The sequence below is a fragment of the Schistocerca piceifrons genome, chromosome 2 (genome assembly GCF_021461385.2).
Source record: "Schistocerca piceifrons isolate TAMUIC-IGC-003096 chromosome 2, iqSchPice1.1, whole genome shotgun sequence".
In the NCBI taxonomy this organism is placed as follows: Eukaryota; Metazoa; Arthropoda; class Insecta; order Orthoptera; family Acrididae; genus Schistocerca; species Schistocerca piceifrons.
In genome coordinates, this window is record NC_060139.1 from 1,023,309,677 (window position 1) to 1,023,334,763 (window position 25,087).

General features: G+C 44.2%; 1 protein-coding gene across 1 annotated transcript in view; it reads left to right on the top strand.

The window, feature by feature from the left end:
* The window catches only part of LOC124777678 (hexamerin-like), a 57,131-nt gene that overhangs the window by 20,589 nt on the left and 11,455 nt on the right, over window positions 1-25,087 (top strand). Inside the window, exons 3-9 of the mRNA XM_047253155.1 lie at window positions 1,406-1,564; window positions 7,241-7,418; window positions 10,238-10,545; window positions 13,005-13,163; window positions 13,251-13,415; window positions 13,508-13,636; window positions 18,098-18,413. Coding sequence (XP_047109111.1) covers window positions 1,406-1,564; window positions 7,241-7,418; window positions 10,238-10,545; window positions 13,005-13,163; window positions 13,251-13,415; window positions 13,508-13,636; window positions 18,098-18,413 — 1,414 coding nt within the window. The remainder of the gene's footprint in view (window positions 1-1,405; window positions 1,565-7,240; window positions 7,419-10,237; window positions 10,546-13,004; window positions 13,164-13,250; window positions 13,416-13,507; window positions 13,637-18,097; window positions 18,414-25,087) is intronic.

The window sequence follows — 25,087 nt, forward strand, 5'->3', positions numbered from 1 at the left end:
CTTCCACAGATCCTGTTATGTGATGTCTCAGTTCATTCTTTGTTGTTGGTAACGGAGGCACATAAACAGTCTTTTATAAACCCCCGCAAGAAATAATCACATTCAGTCAGGTCTGGTACTGGCCTTGGAGGCCAGTAATGTAAGGCTGAATCATTTGGTCCAGTGCGACCGATGCATCGCTCAGTAATCCTTTGATTTAAAACTTCCCGCACTTCCAGATGCCAGTGTGGCGGTGCGCCATCATGTTGGTAAATGAACTCGTTAGAATCAGTCTTCAACTGTGGGAGAAAAAGTTCTCAAGCATATTGAGATAAGTGCTTCCTGTAACAGTGTTCTCGGTAAGAAAAAATGGCCCATACATCTTTTCACGTGAAACGGCACAAAACACATTAAATTTTAGAGTCCCTCTCAAGTTGTACAACTTCAAATGGTTCAAATGGCTCTGAGCACTATGGGACTTAACTTCTGAGGTCATCAGTCCCCTAGAACTTAGAACTACTTAAATCTAACTAACCTAAGGACACCACACACATCCATGCCCGAGGCAGGATTCAAACCTGCGACCGTAGCAGTCGCGCGGTTCCAGACTGTAGCGCCTAGAATCGATCAGCCACTCCGGCCGGCTGTACAACTTCATGTGGTCGTTCGGTGCCCCATACTCTCAGGTATGACGGTTCATTTTCTATTTAAATGGAATGTTGCCTCGTCACTAAATACTAAGGCCTTGGAGAAAACTGTCATCCTCCATCTTGCCAAGAACGAAATTACAGAACTCCACACGTTGTTGTTTGTCACCTTCACGAAAAGCTTGCAGTAGCTGAATTTTGCATGGCTTCATGTGTAAACGTCGACGCAAGACACGCCAGACGGACATCGGGGATATGTCGAGTCGTCCAGCTGCACGGCGAACGGATTTCTGCAGACTCCTTGTGAAGCTATGGCGGATGCGTTCGGCGTCTGTGTCAGATGCTCGGGGACGGCCCGACGATTTGCCTTTACGCCTCGGAATTGTTCATGCCATCGTCTAATACTCTGTGCTGTAGGAGGATCCACACCATACCTAGTACGAAAATCACGCTGAATAGTCATTACTGATCCGCACTGCCCAAAACGTAGACCACACAACGCTTTCTGTTGTCCCGACACCATTTCTACTAAAACTGAAGCGGGCGTACACTGCTGCTACCTACTGGGAACCATGTAAAACTCGAGAGTGTGCTCTTTCCAACCGAACATCGTTCACGCACATATCTCATATAACATAATAGCTGTGATTTTTTTTTAAGTCGGATGATTCTTTTTGATACACCCTGTATTAATTCTTAAACGTGCGACCGCGAGGAACGAACGGCGAGACAGTATTGCGAGCCTACAACTTCTGATACAGTCCATGTGTATATTTCAGGTTCCATACGTGGCTGAAATGTTCGTGGAGTTGCTGAACAGTGAGGAGCTTCTCGCGGTGTACCAGCCAATATCCGTATTCGATGATCGCCATGTGGATCAGATCAAGCTTGTCTTCGACCTTCTCTACCACGCCAACGATTATGACGTCTTTTACAAGGTAATTCCGCACCATGCTTCCATGTGAGTTTGTCTGTGTGTATTATAGAGAGACGAAGAGTGTGTATATACCTAGAAATTCAAGGTTTTAGTTTCTGTGTGGCTTCCATAATTACAAGGTAGAGAAACATAGTTTCATTTTGGAAATGACATTTTCCGTCTGGTTTTTTCTCAACAGCTTCTGCATCTAAAGGGAACTATTTTAAAATAGTACGGGATTGAGAACGCAAGTAAACAGAAAATAGCCATAATTTCTAGATCAGTTTTCGCATATCTTTTCTTCTGCACTTCCTTTACCTTTTTTATCCCAGAAAACAACTGATCTGCTGAGATAGCCGTACGTGTTAAAGCGCCATTTTCAGAACAGAGAGGTCCGCTGGCCGCAGATCGAATCCGCTCTTTGTGAATCGGTGTGCTGGATGTAATTTTAGGTGGTTTTCGACATCCCACGAGGTGAATATTGGGCTGGTAACCCAGTCTTATCTCAGTTACACGATTCGCAAACAGGAAACTATCGCTCACGTCCACATGAATAACGAATAACGATACATGCAGACAGTTGGAGCAGACATACTCTATAACAGGAGCTGTGTGTGTGTGGTGGGTGGGGGGTAGGAGGGGGGGGAGCGAAACGGGGTGGCGACAGGAAGGGCAGTCGGTCATTTTTAACCATGCCAAATCCATTAATAACAGTAGCGCTCCAGCGCCGGTGCGGGACAAGCACAAGAAAAAGAAGATTCCAGAACGAAAATAATCTAATACTTTAGTATGATATGAACTGTTCGGCAAGAAGTTTTACCATCAAGGCACTGTATATAACGGGTGGTTATAATTAAATTTTCCCTACTTAATACGTTATAGCACGGAAACCAATTACTGTACGACGACCAAACTTGGTAGCATTAATGTCAAGGACATGGGTAAGAGAAATAATGCAGAATCGATTCAACTGAAAAAATTTTAATGTGCTGCTATGGTACATCATACTATTAGATACCAGTAAATTTACTGCTACAAAAGCGGCTCAACATGGCGCCCATCAGTGTCCAGAAGAGTCTGAAAGCGCAGGATTGCATTCTGCACAACAGAACGAAGCATATCTGTAGGTATGGTGGCTACCTCTCTTGATAAGCTGCGCTTCTTATCAAGTACATGTGTGAATGTTCCCCTGGTAAACCCTGTCCTACAGATAGCTCCACAAACGGAAATCACAGGGAGTAAGATCAGGTGATCGTGCCGGTCAAGCATTTGGAAGCGGTCGGTTGATAATCAGAACGTTTCCAAATGTGTACGGAGAAGTAGATGAACTTCTCAAGCAATATGCTGTGGGGCCCCATCTTGTATTAAAGATGTTGATTTCAATACATCTCTCTCCTGTAGAGCGTGTATGACATGCTGGTGAAGCATATCGCAGTAACGGTGGTCAGTCACACTGCACTGCACGTCTTTGGTCACTGAGGGCCAACCTGTTCAAAAAACAATGAAGCCACACCATATGGTAACGCGTTCACCATACCGGGGAACTCCATGCACAGTGACTGGAGGTGAAGATCCCCACACTCGGAAATTCTGTGCGTTCACCTCACCCGTCAAAGAAAAATGAACTTCGTCTGTCCATAGGATGGTCCAGGGCCAGCCTTCGTCCACTTCAATCCTTGCGAGAAAGTGGAGAGCGAAGACAACACGTCGTTGTGCGTTCTGTGGCGCAAGCTGCTGTACGATATGGATCTCGTACGGATATCATTTGAGAATGGTTGGAAGCACCTTCCGTACAGTGGACCACGGGATGTTCAACTGTCGTGACACAGCACGAGCACTGCCTGACGATCGAGAATTGCGCGCAGCGTTGTCTGCCATAGCGAAAGCGATTTCATCAACCACCTGTGGTGCAACCGGTTGTCGGCCTCTTCCCGGAGCTATGTCCAGTTCTCCAGTTGAGTCGAAGTTCTTCATCATGCTCCGCACAGCAGGTGGAGAAAGAGGAGCCTTCCGTAATCCTTTCAGCCAGCTATATTCTCGAAGTACAGCTGCAGCATTACTGTTGTTTTGATAGTAGAGCTTCACCAATAATATTCTGCTCCTTTTGTTCAAGCTCACACTGACACATCAACAAAAAAAATGGTTCAAATGGCTCTGAGCACTATGGGACTCAACATCTCAGGTCGTAAGTCCCCTAGAACTTAGAACTACTTAAACCTAACTAACCTAAGGACATCACACACACCCATGCCCGAGGCAGGATTCGAACCTGCGACCGTAGCAGTCCCGCGGTTCCGGACTGAAGTGCCAGAACCGCACGGCCACCGCGGCCGGCGACACATCAACAGGTGCACTGCGACAGGTCAGGGTGTGGGACTATGAATCACGATGTCTGATCACGCACCTGGTGGCCATAGTTGCAACTGGACCGTGGCTCTGTCGCGCATGGAAATCATGCACCCGATACTCTGGACATTAATGCTACCAAGTTTGGTACTCGTACGGTAATTAGTTTCCGTGTTATAACGTGTCAAATAGGTAAAGTTTAATTATAACCACCCATGTACAGGGCTATTACAAATGATTGAAGCGATTTCATAAATTCACTGTAGCTCCATTCATTGACATATGGTCACGACACACTACAGATACGTAGAAAAGCTCATAAAGTTTTGTTCGGCTGAAGCCGTACTTCAGGTTTCTGCTGCCAGAGCGCTCGAGAGTGCAGTGAGACAAAATGGCGACAGGAGCCGAGAAAGCGTATGTCGTGCTTGAAATGCACTCACATCAGTCAGTCATAACAGTGCAACGACACTTCAGGACGAAGTTCAACAAAGATCCACCAACTGCGAACTCCATTCGGCGATGGTATGCGCAGTTTAAAGCTTCTGGATGCCTCTGTAACGGGAAATCAACGGGTCGGCCTGCAGTGAGCGAAGAAACGGTTGAACGCGTGCGGGCAAGTTAAACGCGTAGCCCGCGGAAGTCGACGAATAAAGCAAGCAGGGAGCTAAACGTACCACAGCCGACGGTTTGGAAAATCTTACGGACAAGGCTAAAGCAGAAGCCTTACCGTTTACAATTGCTACAAGCCCTGACACCCGATGACAAAGTCAAACGCTTTGAATTTTCGGCGCGGTTGCAACAGCTCATGGAAGAGGATGCGTTCAGTGCGAAACTTGTTCTCAGTGATGAAGCAACATTTTTTCTTAATGGTGAAGTGTTTAAACCTCCTCTACTAAGAAACGTGCCAGAACTGCGAGCTCGCATCAACAATGCTTTCGAACTCATTGATGGGGACATGCTGCGCCGAGTGTGGGAGGAACTTGATTATCGGCTTGATGTCTGCCGAATCACTAAAGGGGCACATATCGAACATTTGTGAATGCCTATAAATACTTTTTGAGTTTTTGTATGTGTGTGCAAAGCATTGTAAAAATATCTCAAATAATAAAGTTATTGTAGAGCTGTGAAATCGCTTCAATCATTTGTAATAACCCTGTATAATTACCACTTTTCCTTGTGTTTCCAGGTAATTTAGTGAGGTTCGTGTGTTTCAGAGATGAAAACTAAGCTGGAATTTCCGGCAGTCTTACATTAGAAGAACTGACTGCACCGCTTTCGGTGTCATAGAGAGCATAGGTTACTTTCGGAAGCCTTCCCTAAAACTCAACGGAAATTGTTAACTAGACATAGTCTGTTACATACACGAATGCATGGTTTCGCTACGATTTGTACTGATAAAATTCTCTCGAGCTTCCAGCCGCTTCAAATTCACAGTTTTCAGCCGAGCACACCTCGAACGTTGTCAACTGGTGCTACCGTCCCTATATAGCCGCACTGCCCTATGTGACGTCACTGGTGGTAGCTCCAGCTCCATGTAAGATAATGTTTTCTTTGCGCGCTCTCTTCTACCCTCCGACTGTCGGGTCTCAAGCAGTGCTTAGCTGCAAGCTGAGGGTGTTATCACAGTTTTTTTGTCTAGATCGCTACTTTTATTAACCTGTCCCAGAAACTATTAATCCGTATAATAACAAATGTCTCGTCGAATGCAATACGATGTCCGAAACTAATAATCCTTTTAGGTTGGTTGGTTGGTTGGTTGGTTTGGGGAAGGAGACCAGACAGCGTGGTCATCGGTCTCATCGGATTAGGGAAGGATTGGGAAGGAAGTCGGCCGTGCCCTTTCAGAGGAACCATCCCGGCATTTGGCTGGAGTGATTTAGGGAAATCACGGAAAACCTAAATCAGGATGGCCGGACGCGGGATTGAACCGTCGTCCTCCCCAATGCGAGTCCAGCGTGCTAATCACTGCGCTACCCCGCTCGGTAATCCTTTTAATAACAGATGTCGTCGAATGCAATACGTTGTCCGTTTCCTAAAGCATGCTCTGCTATCGCTGATTACCGAATGCGAACACATCTCTCGTGTTCTACACAGCGCTGATTAATAGTACGTACAGTCTGTTTGACATAAAATATCCACACCCACACAGTATTTTATATACTCCTGGGATTCTGAGGCTTACGGCATCTTTCACAGGCCTCATAAGCTGCCAAATTTTTGCTGGAGCCCTGAAGACCGAATCGGTTTTATGCCTCTTTAGGAGCTGGCCAATCTTTCCTGTTACTGAGCCACAGAACGGAAAAAACGTAAGCTTCTTAGAGCTCTCCTTGGGGGTCATTCTGCTTACATGTTTTCGGAAAGATGGCCAGAGAAATCTGGCGGTTGTTGTAGCCGTTTTGCGTGAACATCTTCCGTAAGTGGCTCTTTTGATCTAAAGTTACTCTTTTTGATCATATATTAATTACTGTTGTAATAAAATTAAGTGCCCCAACACCTGCTAAGTGTCATGAGAAAATAGCTAGATCAACTGACACCCACACATGGGCAACGTGGGCAATTAAGTGGCTCACTTCCTTCCACAGATTTCAGGTTTTAAACCAACTGACGCGGCTGGAAGCTCGAGAGAATTAATTTCTTATACTGGAAATGAAATGAGCGTTTGGCGTGATTGGCCGGAAGGCCCCTTGCGGGGCAGGTCCGGCCGCCTTGGTGCAGGTCTTATTACAATCGATGCCACATTGGGCGACCTGCGCGCCGGATGGGGATGAAATGATGATGAAGGCAACACAACACCCAGTCACTGAGCGGAGAAAATCTCCGGCGCAGCCGGGAATCGAAACCGGGCCCGTAGGACGACAATCCGTCACGCTGACCACTTTTTTTTTTAATCTCATTTTGTTCGCTTTCGTTCGTTGCATCTGCTCGGGGCGGACGTCCTAAGACACCCTTTTATGTTCGTCGTTGATCGGTTAACTCAGTTCTTTTTATTACAGAGGGCAATTAACCCTCTGACCGAACACGCTGAGTTAACGTGCCGGCTGATCACTCAGCTATCGGGGCGGACATATCTTATGTGTATTTTATCACATAGACATGTAAACGCCTATATGCTCACACCCCCTCTCCCCCTCGCTCTCTGTCCCTCTCCTTTGCGTATGTGTTTGTTTGTTTGTACTTAATTTCTTCCATATTTTCGTAACAGGTTTCTATTGTGATTCTTTATATGCATTTCTCTATGTTTCTAGGGTCAAATAAGATACCTTGACAGCTACGTCAGTGTTTCGTGTCACATCCATCTTTCCCAATAACTTCATCAGCATATGCTCTAAGATTTTTTTCTCCCATTTTGCAGACGGCCCTGTATCTCCGTGAGCGAGTGAACAAAGGGCAGTTTTTGGTCGCATTCTTCATGGCTGTAAGACTGCGCGAAGACACGAGGGACCTTATCTTGCCACCCATCTACGAGATACACCCAGAGCTATTCATCACTTCTGACGTCATCCAGCGGGTCTACGACGCCAAGCTACAAGGTGAGGCGACGTGGACCGTGGAAGGTTCTTCTGGTTCTGGCTCTGAGCACTACGGGACGTAACATCTGAGGTCATGAGGTCATCAGTCCCCTAGAACCTAGAACTCCTTGTACCTAACTAATCTAAGGACATCACACACATATATGCCCGAGGCAGGATTCAAACCTGCGACCGTAGCGGCGGTGTAAGACGGAGACTGCTTTAGAGGGCGGGGGGGGGGGGGGGGGGGGGGGGGGGGGGGCACGGTCAAAGATAGCGCTCTTCTTTAAATTAAAAAAGAACATAAATGCAGTTCACAAAATGTGATTGTCCAGTGTCGGATCGCAAAAAATATTTTTTTGGATCATTGAGAAAACAAAAGGCAGAAAAACATGTTTCAAAGTGCCGACTATGTTCTTTCTATTTCGTTTTGTTTCTGATTTCTTAATTGTGAAGAACGAAGAATATCTTTTCTCACCTTCCTCTGAAAAGTGTCCTCTAATCGATCTTCGAAACGTAGCTATACTTCGATGACGGGTACGTGACAATCCCACTCTGTAATTGGAAAACAAGATTGATGTTCGAGCAAAATTAAATTACCTGAAGCGGTTTCATTTCATTCCTATTCGCATTTCATTCCAGTATGAAGATTATCCTATGGTGTAATATCGTTACATCTTGTTAGGGTTATGTGCACTAATCATTGCAGTATACGGAAATAATCGCCGAGCGGTTATAGGCGCTTCAGTCTGGAACAGAGCGACCGCTACGGTCGCAGGTTCGAATTCTACCTCGGGCATGGATGTGTGTGATGTCCTTAGGTTACATAGGTTTCTAAGTTCTAGTGGACTGATGACCTCAGATGTTAAGTCCCATAGTGCTCAGAGTCATTTGAACCATTGAATGTAAATAATGGATGACACCTTCATACTGAAAATATTGATTCTTCTTCAACATCCATTTTCCTTTGTGATAATTTACTTTGGTGTTACTGAAAGAAGGTCTATTGCTAGTCTTGTGCATTGGTTTACTTGACACTTAAAGCTTCCAACGTAATTGTTACATAGTTTCTTAATAGATTTCTTTCTTAAAAATTGTCGAAAAATTGCTTGTTTTGGCGCCCTTTTCTTAACTTTTCAGTTCGTAAGCAGGAGCTACTGACATAAAAAGTTAGACTTTTGAAAATCTAAGAAGTCCTCTGTAATGTTTTATGCTTAATATCGGGAATGTTTTATGTATAAATTATTTTAATATTGTAACAATATTATGAAAAGGATAGTTGCTACTCACCATATAGCAGAGATGCTGAGTCGCAAATAGGCACAACAAAACGAATGTCACAAAATAAGCTTTTGGCTAACAAGGCCTTCATCAGAAAAAGACAGACAACACACACACACACACACACACACACACACACACACACACACACACACACAGACACTCAAGCAAACACAACTCTAAAAAATGTTCAAATGTGTGTGAAATCTCTTGGGACTTAACTGGTAAGGTGATCAGTCCCTAAGCCTACACACTACTTAACCTAAATTATCCTAAGGACAAACACACACACCTATGCCCGAGGGAGGACTCAAGCCTCCGCCGGGACCAGCCGCACAGTCCATGACTGCAGTGCCTTAGACCACTTGGCTAATCCCGTGCGGCAAACACAACTCTCTCTCTCACACACACATAAACACACACACAAACACAGTCACTGGCAGCTGAAGCTGATCTACAACTACTCGTCTATCCCTCCCCCACCCCCCCCCCCACCCCTTGCCCCAGCCTCCTCCTTACCCCCACACAGCTTCCTCTCCCATCATGCACTCCTCATGCTGCTCGTAATCTGGTTTGGCAAACCAGAGACTGTAGTCATGTGTGTGTGAGTTGTGTTTGCCTTTGTGTGTGTGTGTGTGTGTGTGTGTGTGTGTGTATGTCTGTCGTCTATTTTTGACAAAAGCCTTTTTGGCCAAAAGCTTATTTTGTGACAGTCCTTTTGTTGTGCCTGTATGCAACTTAGCATGTCCGCTGTGAGTAAAAACTAACCTTTTCATAACATTGTTCCATTCCATCCTGGATTTTCCATTGTTTTATTTTAAGACTGCATTTTTAAATCAGTTGCTAGACGCAGATGGCGCTATGGGCGTTTTAGACCAATCAGGTTTAAGATTTTAATATAAAGCCACAGTATGTTAGCTTGGTTTAGCATAACAGTGATGCTGAGAGTTCATTTAAGACTAGTTAGTCTGTAACTGTAATAAGCTTTCGGCCAACAAGGCCTTTGTCAAAAAACGACGACAGACACACACACACACACACACACACACACACACACACACACACACACACATACACTACACACTCAAGCAAACAAAATTCACACACACACACACACACACACACACACATACACATACACATACACACACACATGGCCACAGTCACAATCAGACAGAAATTTTTTATGTTTCTGTAATATTGTAAATATAGGATTAGAATCAAATTGTCTTCTGTTTTTATATTGTTTAACTGATCTAAAATTTGGCGTCACTGCACGAAGCCACTCAGTCTGAAATAATAAAAACAACGTCCGATAGACGGATAATAAGTCTGTTTTGTATAAAAAAGGATCGCGGGTAACTCCCTGTGACAAGTATGCCGAGTTTTAGTATTTACTGTAATTGTTTGCGTTTGAAACTGTTACTCTGTTATTTAATTGTTGCAGTTATGACGCTGCGCTTTAGCCCACGCTTTCGTTCACTGTTACTCCGTCCCCAGACAGACCTATCATCATCTCGCATCTCAGTGGATTAACTAGACTGCGTTTCGGTTGACAGGTTACGTCTCAGCTGACAAGCCGTACTACGTGCAGGCTGGCTACACAGGATTCCCGGTGGCGACGCACTCACCAGAGCAGATGCTTACCTACTTCACCGAGGACGTCGGGCTGAACGAGTTCTTCGCAGATTTCAACTACCGCTACCCGTACTTCCTCAGTGCTGCCAACTACAGCATGTCCAACGGCAACTTGCGCGGCAGCCTCTTCTATCGCGCGCTGAGGCAGCTGTTCGCCCGCTACAACCTGGAGAGGTTGTCCCATGGACTGCCTGATGTCCCAACACTCGATTACTCTGAAGATATTGAGGTAGGAGTTTCTATGACGCAAGTTTCGGTTTAGAACCCACCAAACATTCACAGGATAATCACTGCTACGGTTTTTCTGCTCTCGTCTCTTTCATCATTTCCCTCCCACTCTCGGCTTCCCCTAAGGGTGGGATTTAAGGGCACCACACACGAAGAAACGGATTGCTCACGGTATCGCCGCAATCGGTCGCTCGCTTTATCCCCCCCCCCATCCCCCCACCCACATCTCAGTTATACATACCTCAACTCTGTACTATAAGCAAGCCAATATACAACATTTTACAACAATAGCTCATCTTACAAACGTAAATATTTTGTATCAAAAGTTCCTTTAAAGATTTACATGTAATGACAATTTTGCAGGAAGAAAATAGAAAATAAATCCACTGAAGATAGCACAAAATGCCGAAACATGTTTGGGTGAAAGCAAAACTTCAAAGGGGTCTTGCATAAGGTATAATTCCTCTTCAATTTTGTCAGCAACCACGGAAATAAAAACTGAAACATTCAAAAGATGATTACTGAAGTGTTATGTTTAGCATCAGTGGCAGTTGATCTCTGTGCATCCACGAATAGTTGCAAAAAAAATTAAAACGTAATTTAAATTTCTTAAACTTGTTTTGAAATGCTTTTCTTGCGAATTGTAGTATATTTTTCATTGGCGCCAAGGTGGTTGTATACACGTTACCAGTGCGCTAATACAGTTCGTTTTTCTTTTATGCATCCTTAGTTCCTTTTCATTCCTTAGTCTTATAGTTTAACTGCAATCATTTACACAATGGTATTCAATCTCGATGGGCTCATATACATCTGCTGATTTCAATAATTCTTTCATTAATTGTAGATTACCTATATGAAATGAAGAGTGACTTGAGTATATCACTATAGCCCTAAACATTTAAATTAAAATTTTCTGTTAATACCACCCTACGTATTCTGTTAAGAGGTTGAAAACTTTAATAATGGGTGTAGTTATTTCATAAGTACGCACAGTCGCCACACACAGCCCAGTATATCATGGTTATTACTATGAACTTCTCAACAATTTCGTAGCATAAGCTCCATGGTGATGAGGGTTTCAATTTTTTTGATTCATTCTTAATATAAATGGCAACTGCGGCCTCAACTTTACTTCCCAAAGTGGTTAATACTTCCTGAATAACTATACGTTCCAATCATTTCAATTGATTCAACTGTGAGTTTCCAAAAAGTGATCCTTTAACGGTGTTCCACAGTGTGTGCAGATATCATTTCAGATTTCTGAAGCTATGAGATGGCATCCATGTTCATTATAATAACACAAAAAAGATGTACTTTGCGTGTAGTACTGAAATACGCTTATCGTCTAGGTACCAAAGTAATCTATTTTAAAAATACTAAGAAGATAATTGTCAGTCTTTTGACAAAGCATGTTTTGTGTACTTACTGTCTATCTTAGTTCTTGGGGCACGACGTGTTTTCAAATTCATCGAACCAGTCATATAAAAACCGTCAAGTTTTGAATCTTGCCTTCTCTGGAAAAAATTCTGCGGGCGACCATGATTCACTCCTTCTACATCAGTCCCCCATCCTTATACTTAGCTCTCTCCTACGCTCCTCAACGTCCAACTTTCTTCCGCTCTCAGCGATGACCTTTCCCAGGCCAGGTCCTTCCAATTTTAATGACAGTGAATTGCTTCATTTTAATTATCAGTGACTTATGTTTTAAACGTATTCTTATTGTCAACTTTTTTTCCTTTTCCGTCGTTCCTTAGTTGCTTCAATATCCGTGGAGATATATTCCGTCTTTGCAACTAAATGAAAGACAGTTTGTTTTTTGCCTTATGCGTTTCGCTTCCTTTATTTATGAAGCATCTTCAGTGGCGTATAATACATGTTTGTTTCTACGTATATACAGGGTGTCCCATATATCTTGACCACCCTAAATAACTGTTTGTCCAGATACAAATACAAAATGTTTCAAGCAAATGTTCTTTAGCCATCAGGGGGACATCAATCAGCATGATTGCCTTCGTTGTAGTTCTGTTTTTTACAAAGATATGAACAGCGGTATGAATTTTTTTAAATGGCACCCTGTATTTTTTTCGCTAATTCATTTCCTCTCCTAAAGACCTATTCAAAAATGTATCACAGAGTACCATTCACCGAAACACAACGTTATTAATTACATAACACAACACTGACTTTCAGCCCGGGATTACAAACTCGTCCACTTGCTGGAATTGTCAGAAAACAAATAAAAACCAAGTAAGAACATGAAAAATAGATACGTAAAAACATATCGGTTGAAAACTTTCGGAGATACACAATTCTGAACTAACGAACTTTTACATTTTTATCCATACACATGAATTCCGCGACTGCATCCATAACCAAACTTTTAGATGTGAATGTTGCACCTGATACTAAATTCTTCCATATATGAGCTTGCCGCTGGGATGGTTCCTTTTTCATTTCCAGACCAGCTACAACCCGAAGCTCAGGCTGCAGAACGGAGTCGAAATCGCTATGCGTCCCGCAAAACTGAACCTTGTGAGTACCGACGTCTTGGCCCTGGAGAGGATCTGGTACAGCGAGTACAGACTGTTCGACGTCGTTGACATGGAGCACATCGTAACGGTGAGTGCATAGCCCAGTTTCCCTGTCCACCAGACTGTAGCAGCTACAGTGCCCGGATTCCTTGAACTTTTGCGCTCTGTACTCCAGGCGACGGAGGGCAGGATAACGTTTAAAGAGAGCGAAGCGACCGAACTGCTGGGGAACCTCGTCCAGTGCACCCCCGACTCCCTCAACGCCAGGTACTACGGGTCCTACTACAAGGATCTCTTGTCGCTCATTGGCAAAAACCTCAACCCTACGCAGAGATACGGGGTAAGTGCCAACGCCCGACATGGCGTAATAGAAAGATAAACAATCAGAACTGTCATAAAATATGCATTTTATTGTTATTTTCCTGTCTGCAGGGTGCCACCAGTGTTCTCAGCAAATTTGAGACCATGCTGAGAGACCCACTATACTTCCAGATCGTCAAGAGAGTCCTAAACATCTTCCAGCAGTACCAGAACTACCTTGAACCTTATACTAGGCAAGAGGTAAGTCAGTTGCCTTACTAGAACACATTCATCACTTGTTGTACACTTCTGAACTGGGAACTAAAAACACAAATGCGACGATATTTGTTCTCATCGTGTGAACGCACAAACATAGATGCTGAACAAATAGTACTCCAATTAATATACTATGAGAGGCGACTTGGGCTTTAAGGGAACCAGAAGCTCTCAATGAATCAATGTCCGACGTCCTGGTTCTTCGCGGAGTTTCACACCTCTTTACTGAAAATGCCAAATTTGTCTGTATTACAATTGAAAATAATAAACAACCAGTGCCATTGCTGTCGAAGGATGTGTGGTGTCACCGCCAGACACCACACTTGCTAGGTGGTAGCCTTTAAATCGGCCGCGGTCCGTTAGTATACGTCGGACCCGCGTGTCGCCACTATCAGTGATTGCAGACCGAGCGCCGCCACACGGCAGGTCTAGAGAGACTTCCTAGCACTCGCCCCAGTTGTACAACCGACTTTGCTAGCGATGGTTCACTGACAAAATACGCTCTCATTTGCCGAGACGATAGTTAGCATAGCCTACAGCTACGTCATTCGCTACGACCTACCAAGGCGCCAGTGCCAGTTACTATTGATACTGTAGTAATCTACCGTCAAGAGCGACGTTCACCATTAATGGATTAAAGTTAAGTATTCCACCAACTGCGTCCGTTTTTTCTAAATTCTAATTTCCTTGTCCTGTTCCAGACCTCACGCCACCCTGCGTGAGCTAAAACGCGTGCCTTTCGGCTTCCTCTAGTAAAACGGTGTTGGCTCTCATGCCAACCCACAACAGGATGTATACGATCTTTCCAGCAAGAGGAAAAGTTTCTATTGACACTCGACAGGGTTCGATCATCAATCCACTAGTGTTAATGGTCAGCGTTATTCATTACAATATTACACTGTAAAGCCAAGGAAACTGGCACACCTGCCTAACATCGTGTAGGGTCCCCGAGAGCACGCAGGAGTGCCGCAACACGACGTGGCATGAACTCGACTAGTATCTCAAGTAGTGTGGTGTCACCGCCAGATACCACACTTGCTAGGTGGTAGCCTTTAAATCGGCCGCGGTCCGGTAGTATACGTCGGACATGCGTGTCGCCACTGTCAGTGATCGCAGACCGTGCGCCACCACATGGCAGGTCTAGAGAGACGTACTAGCACTAGCACTCGCCCCAGTTGTACAGCCGATTTTGCTAGCGACGCCACACTGACAAATACGCTCTCATTTGCCGAGACGATAGTTAGCATAGCCTTCAGCTAAGTCAATTGCTACGACCTAGCAAGGCGCCATCACCAAGTTATATTGAGATGATAATACTGTATCAACAAGACCAATGTTCACCAATTGTGGATTAAAGTTAAGTATTCCAGAAGCTACGTACTTTTCTTTATAGCATTCATTACGTATCCTGTTTCAGACCTCACGCCAGCCTGCGTGAGTTTAAGCGCGTGCCTTTCGGCTTCCTCTCATTGTGTCTAGGCTGTCTTGCCTAGACACAACAAGTAGTGCTGGAGGGAACTGAGACCATGAATCCTGCAGGACTGTAAATAAATCGGTAAGAGTACGAGGATTGGAGATCTCTTCTGAACAGCACGTTGCAAGGCATCCTAGATATGCTCAATAATGTTCATGTCTGGGGAGTTTGGTGGCCAGCAGAAGTGTTTAAACTCAGAAGAGTGCCCCTGAAGCCAGTCTGTAGTAATTCTGGACGTGTGGGGTGTCGCATTGTCCTGCTGCAATTGCCAAAGTCCGTCGGAATGCATAATGAGCGTGAATGGATGCAGGTAATCAGACAGGACGCTTACGTACTTGTCACCTGTCAGAGCCGTATCTAGACATATCAGGTGTCCCATATCACTCCAACTGCACACTCCCCGCACCATTGCAGAGCTTCCAATAGCTTGAACAGTCCCCTTTTGACGTGCAGGGTCCATGGATTCATGAGATTGTCTCTATACCCGTACACGTCCATCTCCTCGATACAATTTGAAACGAGACGCGTCCGACCAGGCAACATGTTTCCAGTCATCAACAGTCCAATTTCGGTGTTGGCGGGCCCAGGCGAGGCGTAGAGCTTTGTGTCGTTCAGTGATCAAGGTACACAAGTGGGCCTTCGGCTCCGCAAGCCCATATCGAAGATGTTTCGTTGAATGGTTCGCACGTTGTCACTTGTTGATGGCCCGGCATTGAAATCTGCATCAATTTGTCGAAGAGTTGCCCTTCTGTCATGCTGAACGATTACCTTCAGTCGTCTTTGGTCCCGTTCTTGCAGGATCTTTTTCCGGCCGCAGCGATGTCGGAGATTTGATGTTTTACCGGATTCCTGACATTCATGGTACACTCGTGAAATGGTCGTACGGCAAAATTTCCACTTCACCGTTACCTCGGAGGTGCTGTCTCCCATTGCTCGTGCGCCGATTATGACACCAAGTTCACACTTCCTTAAATCTTGATAACCTGCCATTGTAGCAGCAGTAACCTATCTAACGACTGCGCCAGACAGTTGTTGTCTTTTATAAGCGTTGCCGACCCCAGTGTCGTATTCTGCCTGTTTACATCTCTCTGTATTTAAATACACATGCCTATAACAGTTTCTTTAGCGCTTCATTGTATTTGAACCAGGAGGGAGGTAATGCTATGGGTGGGAAGTACAAGTATTGTTATCAAGCTGAGCAAAGAGGCATCGATGAATAAAATTGGAAAAGACTTTTTATTAGGTAAAAACTTTAATAAAGCCAAGATCGCAAAATATTTCTTTATTTTCAACAACCGGTTTCGACTGACTTTGCTGTCAACTTTTGACACAAAATGTATTCATTTTTAATTGCAACATCACACCAAAATGAACAGATTTTATAACGAAATTTTTCGAAGACCAGAGGATGACAGCGAAGTCTGTATAAACCGTTCGTTGTAAATAAAGAAATATTTATGCTATCTTGGCTTTAGAAAGTTTTTACCAAGTAAAACAGGTCGCTGATTTCTCTACATGAGAGAATTCAATCAGATTTTTTATTAATGTTGTCATCTAAATCGCCTAAGATTAATATCATACACCAAAAACCAAAAATAAATACAGTAGAAAGTTCTAAGTTCTTGGGCGTGCATATGGATCGAACCTAGAACTGTAAAAATCGTGTTACACATTTGCTAAATTTTTTGGGTCATTTACTTTTGCCAAATTAATTACATAGATATTAGTATGTTAACATTATGTTATGCTCTAGTCATAATATTTGATTAACTCCTTATTTAGGTAGAAAGTATTCGTTGCACAAAGTCAAGGGATTAGTATTCGTTTAAGTAGCTGAGAATAACAAACACGGTGTCGTACAAATATTGACTAAAGATCTTTGAATTTAACAATTATTTGACTTTTAAAGTACGAATAAGGATATTCAAAACACAATACAAGAAGGTACTATCTGTGTTCCCTTGTAGTGAAACTAAATTTGGCACAGAAAAGAGATATCTACCGAACACACAAATTGTATAAAGCCTTTTGACAAAGATTTCACGAAAACCATCACACAGCAAAAATGTTGCTTTCAAATGTAACATAAAATTTCTTCTCGTTGTCTACAGGCGTTCTCAACCCATTAAATGATCAGGATGTACCCATATTTTGCGTATGACCGATTAATATGAAGATAAAATGACTAGCTCCACATTAATAAATGATCCTTGTAAAATAACATTATCCACTAGCTAGCATGACGCTATATAAATACATAGTTTCAAGAAATGTTCAATTGACGCAGGACACATTCCAATAGTTATTGTTATTGGAACACGTAACTAACTAAATTAAAACGGAATTTCATTTGACATTAAATACATGGAGGTGCAGAAGTTTGTGAAGCAGCATGGGAGGGACAATGTCCTGCATAACAGTAGTTGCTGTTACCACTGTCTCAAATGGCTCTGTGCACTATGTGACTTGACATCGGAGGTCATCAGTCCCCCATAACTTAGAACTACTTAAACCTAACTAACCTAAGGACATCACACACATCCACGACAGAGGCAGGATTCGAACCTGCAATCGTAGCGGTCGCGCGGTTCCAGACTGAAGCGCCTAGAACCGCTCGGCCACTCCGGCCTGCACCACTGTTTCGTCTTTGTCCATGGATAACACGTCTGTTGTACTCCAGACTTATTGTCACTGCTCTCAGAAAGCTTAAATATTGTAAAACCATGAAACCAACAGCTCTTAGGTCGTCCGTCCGGAGATGAACATTAACTCGTTCAGTGGACTCTCATGAAACTTTCATTTTGCAATTAGCAGCGCTACAAAAGAGCAGTACTTCATGTCCTACTCCCTTTAAGGCCCATAGACTGTATGTCAGAAAGGGGTTGTACATATATCACAAATATAACAGGTCTTCTTCCTCTGTTCTACGCACATGCGAAATTAAATCGAGAACCACCTGTCTTGCATTACAGCTGGAGTTCCCCGGAGTGAAAATCGAGTCTGTGGACGTAGAGAAGCTAGTGACATTCTTCGAGTCCTACGACATTGAGGTGGACAACACGCTCAAAGTATCCAGCGCCGAAGAAGCCGAGAAGGTGAAGATCTTCGCCCGCCAGCCACGTCTCAACCACAAGCCATTCACGTACTGCATCAAGGTGTCCAGTGAGAAGCCGACAAAGGCCATCTTCCGTGTCTTCTACGGACCACAAGTCAATCCACTCGGCAACGAGATACCCCTCGACTACGCCAGACAATACTTTTTAGAATTCGACCGCTTCGTCTACCAAGGTACGTAAACAGTGTCTGAGCGCAATCGCATGAACGCCAACCTGCTCTATAATCACTGTTTCTGTTGAATTACCACGTCTTTTCTAACGAATGATTGTGGGTGCTACTTTACATGGCTAGGTGAGTAGAAGAAGGGAAAAAAACTATTTTAATCCAGTTATATATTCATGAAGGATTGTTTTTCCGTATCTCCGTATCTACCAGGTTTTGTTGACGTCACCAGCTCTCATCGTAAAAGATGTTAACCAGAATAGCATTCAACAATAAGTAATAGCTCGGAGCAGCGACTCGTATGATAGATTATGTGGTGTAATTGATATTTGGGAGAGTGAAGTCGACATGGTTGTGACATCACACAACACTCGTATAAGTCTAGTCAGCCGTTGGTATAATTCAGCCCTAAGCGACGATGAAGATTTTCCGTAACGTCTTCTTGATAGAAAGCTGTTCCTTAATTTGTTTTTGACAACTTCGAGCTATAGACGTGAAACAGTTCTAACAGGCTGGCTCTGACACACTATACGTCGCACGCCTCGAAGGCATTCATACTTGTTTCTTCTCTAAATGACTTAATGCTCCGTTCGCTTCTATTTTCTTTACTTTGTATTAGTACATTTATGTCCATTCTTCGAGTTTTCATTTGGATTTCTATTTTATTATTTACAACCTACTTTGAGCTCCTCGTTCTTACGTGACAACTTCTCTTATTTTTCGTACCCTGAAATATACACTCCTGGAAATTGAAATAAGAACACCGTGAATTCATTGTCCCAGGAAGGGGAAACTTTATTGACACATTCCTGAGGTCAGATACATCACATGATCACACTGGCAGAACTACAGGCACATAGACACAGGCAACAGAGCAAGCACAATGTCGGCACTAGTACAGTGTATATCCACCTTTCGCAGCAATGCAGGCTGCTATTCTCCTGTGGAGACGATCGTAGAGATGCTGGATGTAGTCCTGTGGAACGGCTTGCCATGCCATTTCCACCTGGCGCCTCAGTTGGACCAGCGTTCGTGCTGGACGTGCAGACCGCGTGAGACGACGCTTCATCCAGTCACAAACATGCTCAATGGGGGACAGATCCGGAGATCTTGCTGGCCAGGGTAGTTGACTTACACCTTCTAGAGCACGTTGGGTGGCACGGGATACATGCGGACGTGCATTGTCCTGTTGGAACAGCAAGTTCCCTTGCCGGTCTAGGAATGGTAGAACGATGGGTTCGATGACGGTTTGGATGTACCGTGCGCTATTCAGTGTCCCCTCGACGATCACCAGTGGTGTACGGCCAGTGTAGGAGATTGCTCCCCACACCATGATGCCGGGTGTTGGCCCTGTGTGCCTCGGTCGTATGCAGTCTTGATTGTGGCGCTCACCTGCACGGCGCCAAACACGCATACGACCATCATTGGCACCAAGGCAGAAGCGACTCTCATCGCTGAAGACGACACGTCTCCATTCGTCCCTCCATTCACGCCTGTCGCGACACCACTGGAGGCGGGCTGCACGATGTTGGGGCGTGAGCGGAAGACGGCCTAACGGTGTGCGGGACCGTAGCCCAGCTTCATGGAGACGGTTGCGAATGGTCCTCGCCGATACCCCAGGAGCAACAGTGTCCCTAATTGGCTTGGAAGTGGCGGTGCGGTCCCCTACGGCACTGCGTAGAATCCTACGGTCTTGGCGTGCATCCGTGCGTCGCTGCGGTCCGGTCCCAGGTCGACGGGCACGTGCACCTTCCGCCGACCACTGGCGACAACATCGATGTACTGTGGAGACCTCACGCCCCACGTGTTGAGCAATTCGGCGGTACGTCCACCCGGCCTCCCGCATGCCCACTATACGCCCTCGCTCAAAGTCCGTCAACTGCACATACGGTTCACGTCCACGCTGTCGCGGCATGCTACCAGTGTGAAAGACTGCGATGGAGCTCCGTATGCCACGGCAAACTGGCTGACACTGACGGCGGCGGTGCACAAATGCTGCGCAGCTAGCGCCATTCGACGGCCAACACCGCGGTTCCTGGTGTGTCCGCTGTGCCGTGCGTGTGATCATTGCTTGTACAGCCCTCTCGCAGTGTCCGGAGCAAGTATGGTGGGTCTGACACACCGGTGTCAATGTGTTCTTTTTTCCATTTCCAGGAGGGTATTATTGTCTTATTATTCCTTGTGTTCGGCCAATACCATTATAAACTGATGATGTCTTATCAAACTGTGGAAGGGCTAATTTTCAATTTCACAGTAAAGCTTATGTCCCTATAGTCTGAAACTTAATGCAGATAAGTTCCTGGCAATCGGACAACGAAAGGTTTTCTTGGCTGTGGTATCACCGTCATTGTGGTGAAGAGCAAGTAGAGTATGGTCCGACGCCGTCTTCACATAAATTTTATGTCCGGATTAAATCAGTGTTGTCAATAAACGGCCGTGAACATGTTGTTTAAAACTCTCTTCCACAGAAACCTGCAGTAATCACATGCTCCAAAACACTGATACACAACACCGCACGTTACAAGTTGTTCGTTGCTTGTAGGCATCATAGACATCATTTTAATCCTCCTCTTGTTCGACTGTGCAAAGAAATAGTAGTAAATACCCCCTCCACGAGAAAGAGTACCACCTAGTACCCGCCCTCCCTTACGCTACCAGCCTCTGTAGCCGAGATCAACAACGCACTTTCCTACGCGCACATTCAAAGAAGAGGAGTTGGCTAATAGGAGACGAGAAATCGAAACCATTCGAATGTTGTCGACCACTATAGACTTCTTTTATTGATATTAAATATGTCGCCAGACGGCTACTAACTAAACTTAGTCACTACTGATCTTTAGCAGTTGATCTCCGTCAACCACTTCCATTAGCCGCATCGGCGAGTCTCCTAAGGGCGCATACACGGTAGTGCCTTCCCCTACCATCCGCTAGCAGCCATTTCTTTCTCGTGCTGGAAGAAACTGTCAGTGTCGTCGATAATTCAACCTCTAGACAGCCTTGTGGAATGAGGACATGTGGCACTGTTTATGATGGTACGTTTGTTGTTTAGAGTTGTTACTCTTGGATGGCTCCTTCTTGTTCTTTAGAAATTTTATTCATTTGTTAGGGAAAAGACGCTCGTCGTCCTACATTTCACACATATCTAAATCTTTCTCAAGCAGTTCGTGAAGTGGTCTTTTGACGTTACCTGTTTCCAACAGCGCAGTTCTTATGGGGTAACATGCAACTGCAACGTTCTTGCTTCTTTTTTCAAAAAAATTTAACTTAATTACTGAAGGGCTACAAACACCTAAGGATTCAACTTTCTTTTAAGATTCATCACAGCGTTTCGTTCATTACGTTTATTATTCTAATAGGGAAAGAAAGTATTAGATCTGTTGGTATAATTCGCTTATCACAATTCCTACTGCTGACCTGTATGTTTGCCGGAATCGGAGAACATTAATAGATCTTTATTTGAATGCATAGAGATGACGTCGCATTACTTAGCCCAGTGCGTTAGAGTTAGTGGCTTTAGCATTACGCTGAAAGTCTAACTGAATAAGTTTTTTCAGTCTTGTCACAGAAGCATGCTGTGGTGAAACAAGTTGCTCTTGATGTTCATGCACTTCCTCTTCACAACCAAAAACCACGTATCATTGAGCTTCTCACTTTCATCTTTCCAGCTAAAATTGTTTGCGTGTGCAGTAACCTCTGTGGTTGTCTGTATGACCTATTGTGGTATCCGCTTCTGGGTGCCAGGGCTTGAGCCTTATCGTATAAAATGATGTAGTTTCCCGCCAAAAGTCGCGTCCCGATACAGCTGATTTACGTACGAGGGCTACTGGGAAAGTAAGGTAAGATCGGTCGCGAAATGGAAACCACTGTGAAAATCAAAACTGTTTTATTTGCAACAGTTGGCTACAACTACTTCTCTACACAGTCGCCGCTCCAACTTAGACGTTTGTCGCAGCATTGTACCAACATCCCAATATCCTCTGTTGTCTGCGACTTCGTACACAGTTGCAAGGGCTGGTTGGCTACAGAATGGTGCGGCAACTGTCGTCGTAGGAAAGTTGGAGAGGAGCAAACACTTCCCGTCGAAAACGCTGAAGGAGCATCTTCATTGCCCCTGCAGAGAGCGGTCGAGATGTGTCATAAAGAAGGAAACGGATGACGGTTATGTTACGTGGACTGCCTGATATTAGGCGAAATCTCTCACCAGACCCTCACACTGGGCGGGAGACACTATTTTCTAGGCATTTTTACGTGCTCACTGTGGATTCAGCACTGAATTTTTTCTGAATTTACAAGAGTTACACCGAAGAAGTAAGAGTTTCCTAAATATGAAAAACTGTACCAAGTTACAATATGTCTTGTACTTGGGAACAAAAATTCTGTTAAAATTTAAAAATCTTGCAATCGAGAAAATCTTGTCAGTACTGTATTTAATAATCTATGTGTTACGTTATTACTCTAGTACAAAAAAATAATCAGTAAGCGAAATGAAATTAAGAGGTAGTATTATCAGAAACCAGTTACAAGTTAAAACATTTTGAAATAGAAGGTGTTGGAAACTATCGCAAATTTCGATTTTTAAGAAAGAGGAAGTTGTTAAGACATTAAAAAAATTCAGTTCATTTACAATTGTCGCCTGTTCCATGGTAGAAGACCTTCCATTTCCAGTTACAAGATGGTGCACAACTGACAAGGTATGGTTTAACTGTCGGCACGTTATGTAACTAATTTTAAAAATATATAGAATTTTAATCATGTAAAACTCTGTAATTGAAGTGTTAACAATATCCTCCAAATTGCTTTAATACATTTCCAGCTCTTAAATATGTAGAATTCATAATATCTACAAACGCTAAGCAAGATGCAGCTTTACGCCTCACAACAACAAAAGCAATAGATAATGCTGGGCCGGCCGCTGGTGGCCGAGCGGTTCAAGGCGCTCCAGTCTGGAACCGCGCGATCGCTACGGTCGCAGGTTCGAATCCTGCCTCGGGCATGGCTGTGTGTGATGTCCTTAGGTTAGTTAGGTTTAAGTAGTTCTAAGTTCTAGGGGACTGATGACCTGAGATGTTAAGTCCCATAGTGCTCAGAGCCATTTGAACCATTTTTTAGATAATGCTGGAAACTGCTCATGGAGGCCTCTAGTGCGTGTTCCTTCACGTGAGTGTACAAGCAGTCACTAGTATCTGATTAAAATTACTTACCGCTTGGCACTTCACGCGTTGGAGCTCGTTTCCTCCAGTCATAGCGCTCAACGTCATGACCGACCTGTTCGCCATTGCCAAACCACCACAACCACTGATTACTTTACATCCAATTCCTTGGCCGCATTTCTTTTTTGATGTGTTAGGAATTTTGGATCCCGACTCCAAGGCCCTGCCCCCTTCTGTTTCGCATTTCATCGGACATGATAATACACACACACACACACACACACACACACACATACACACACAAGGATGCTAAAGAAATACGCATTTTCCACACAGAGCACTTATTATTATTATTATTATTCTCGTGTCAGGAACATACAGGTACATGTACATACATTTTACACAGTTATGATTAAATTACTTTTGACCAAAACTTAGCCTCTTCCAATGCATTTTCTGTTGCTTGTTGAAGGTCATCTTCTGTGCAGGAGACTGGGCACAATCGCCACGTTGACTGTGCCAAACTGTCTGTTCTTCTCCACAGTCACACTGAATATCATTTGGATCAGTGTATCCCCATCTAGCCAAGTTAACTTTTGATCTTTTAACTCCGAATCTCAGTCTATTCAGTGACTTCCAAGTTGTCCATTCCCCTTCATGGCTTGGAGGTAAAGCTTCAACAACTCTTTTCCAACCAAGGGGAAGGTAGGTCGTAGTCCTCCATAGTTGTAGCCTAGCTTTTTCAACAGTGGTTCTAAGTTCCTTTGATGTCCTAAGGAAACTCTTCCTTGACTTCAGTCGTTGCGGATGCGGTTCATGCCCATACAGAAGGCGGGTAATTTCCTGTTCCACTGCTTTTCTTTCCTTGTTCGTAGCTACCTCTCTTCGAACAGGTGGTGGTGCTATTCCTGCGGGATGGTGAAGCCATTCGATTTCAAGCAACCTGTTATAATTCTACAGGTTTCGTTGAGAGTTACATCCACCTGTTTGGCATGAGTTGAATTATACCAAACAGGACAGGCATACTCTGCCGCAGAATAGCATAGTGCCACTGCAGATGTTAGGATTGTTTCAGATTGACTTCCTCACTGTGATCCGGCCACATTGTTCCTGGTAGAAACTTTCGACTTGCATTTCATGCAGTGCTTTTTTAAAGTGAGAGATCTCTCAAATATCACTCCTAGGTATTTTGGAGCCTCGTAGTGTTCCAGTTCGACCCCCGACCATAGTATTTTCGACTTTCTAGTGGCGTCCTTGTGTCTCAAATGAAAAGTCTTTGAAGGGTTTGGTTTAAGCTGGTTTGTGTTGTAATATCTAGATAGATCTTCAAGGGCATTCGTGAAGTTGTCCTCCAACGATTCAAAATCTGTGCTCTGGGTGGGTAGAGCGACGTTAGCAAATAAGAAGCTCCTGGTGTTTGGGGCTATAGGTTGGTCGTTCGTGTATATATTAAACAGAATTGGAAACAAAACACTTCCTTGCGGGAGGCCATTCTTCTGTAGTCTCCATCGAACACGCTGTCCTTGAAAGTCG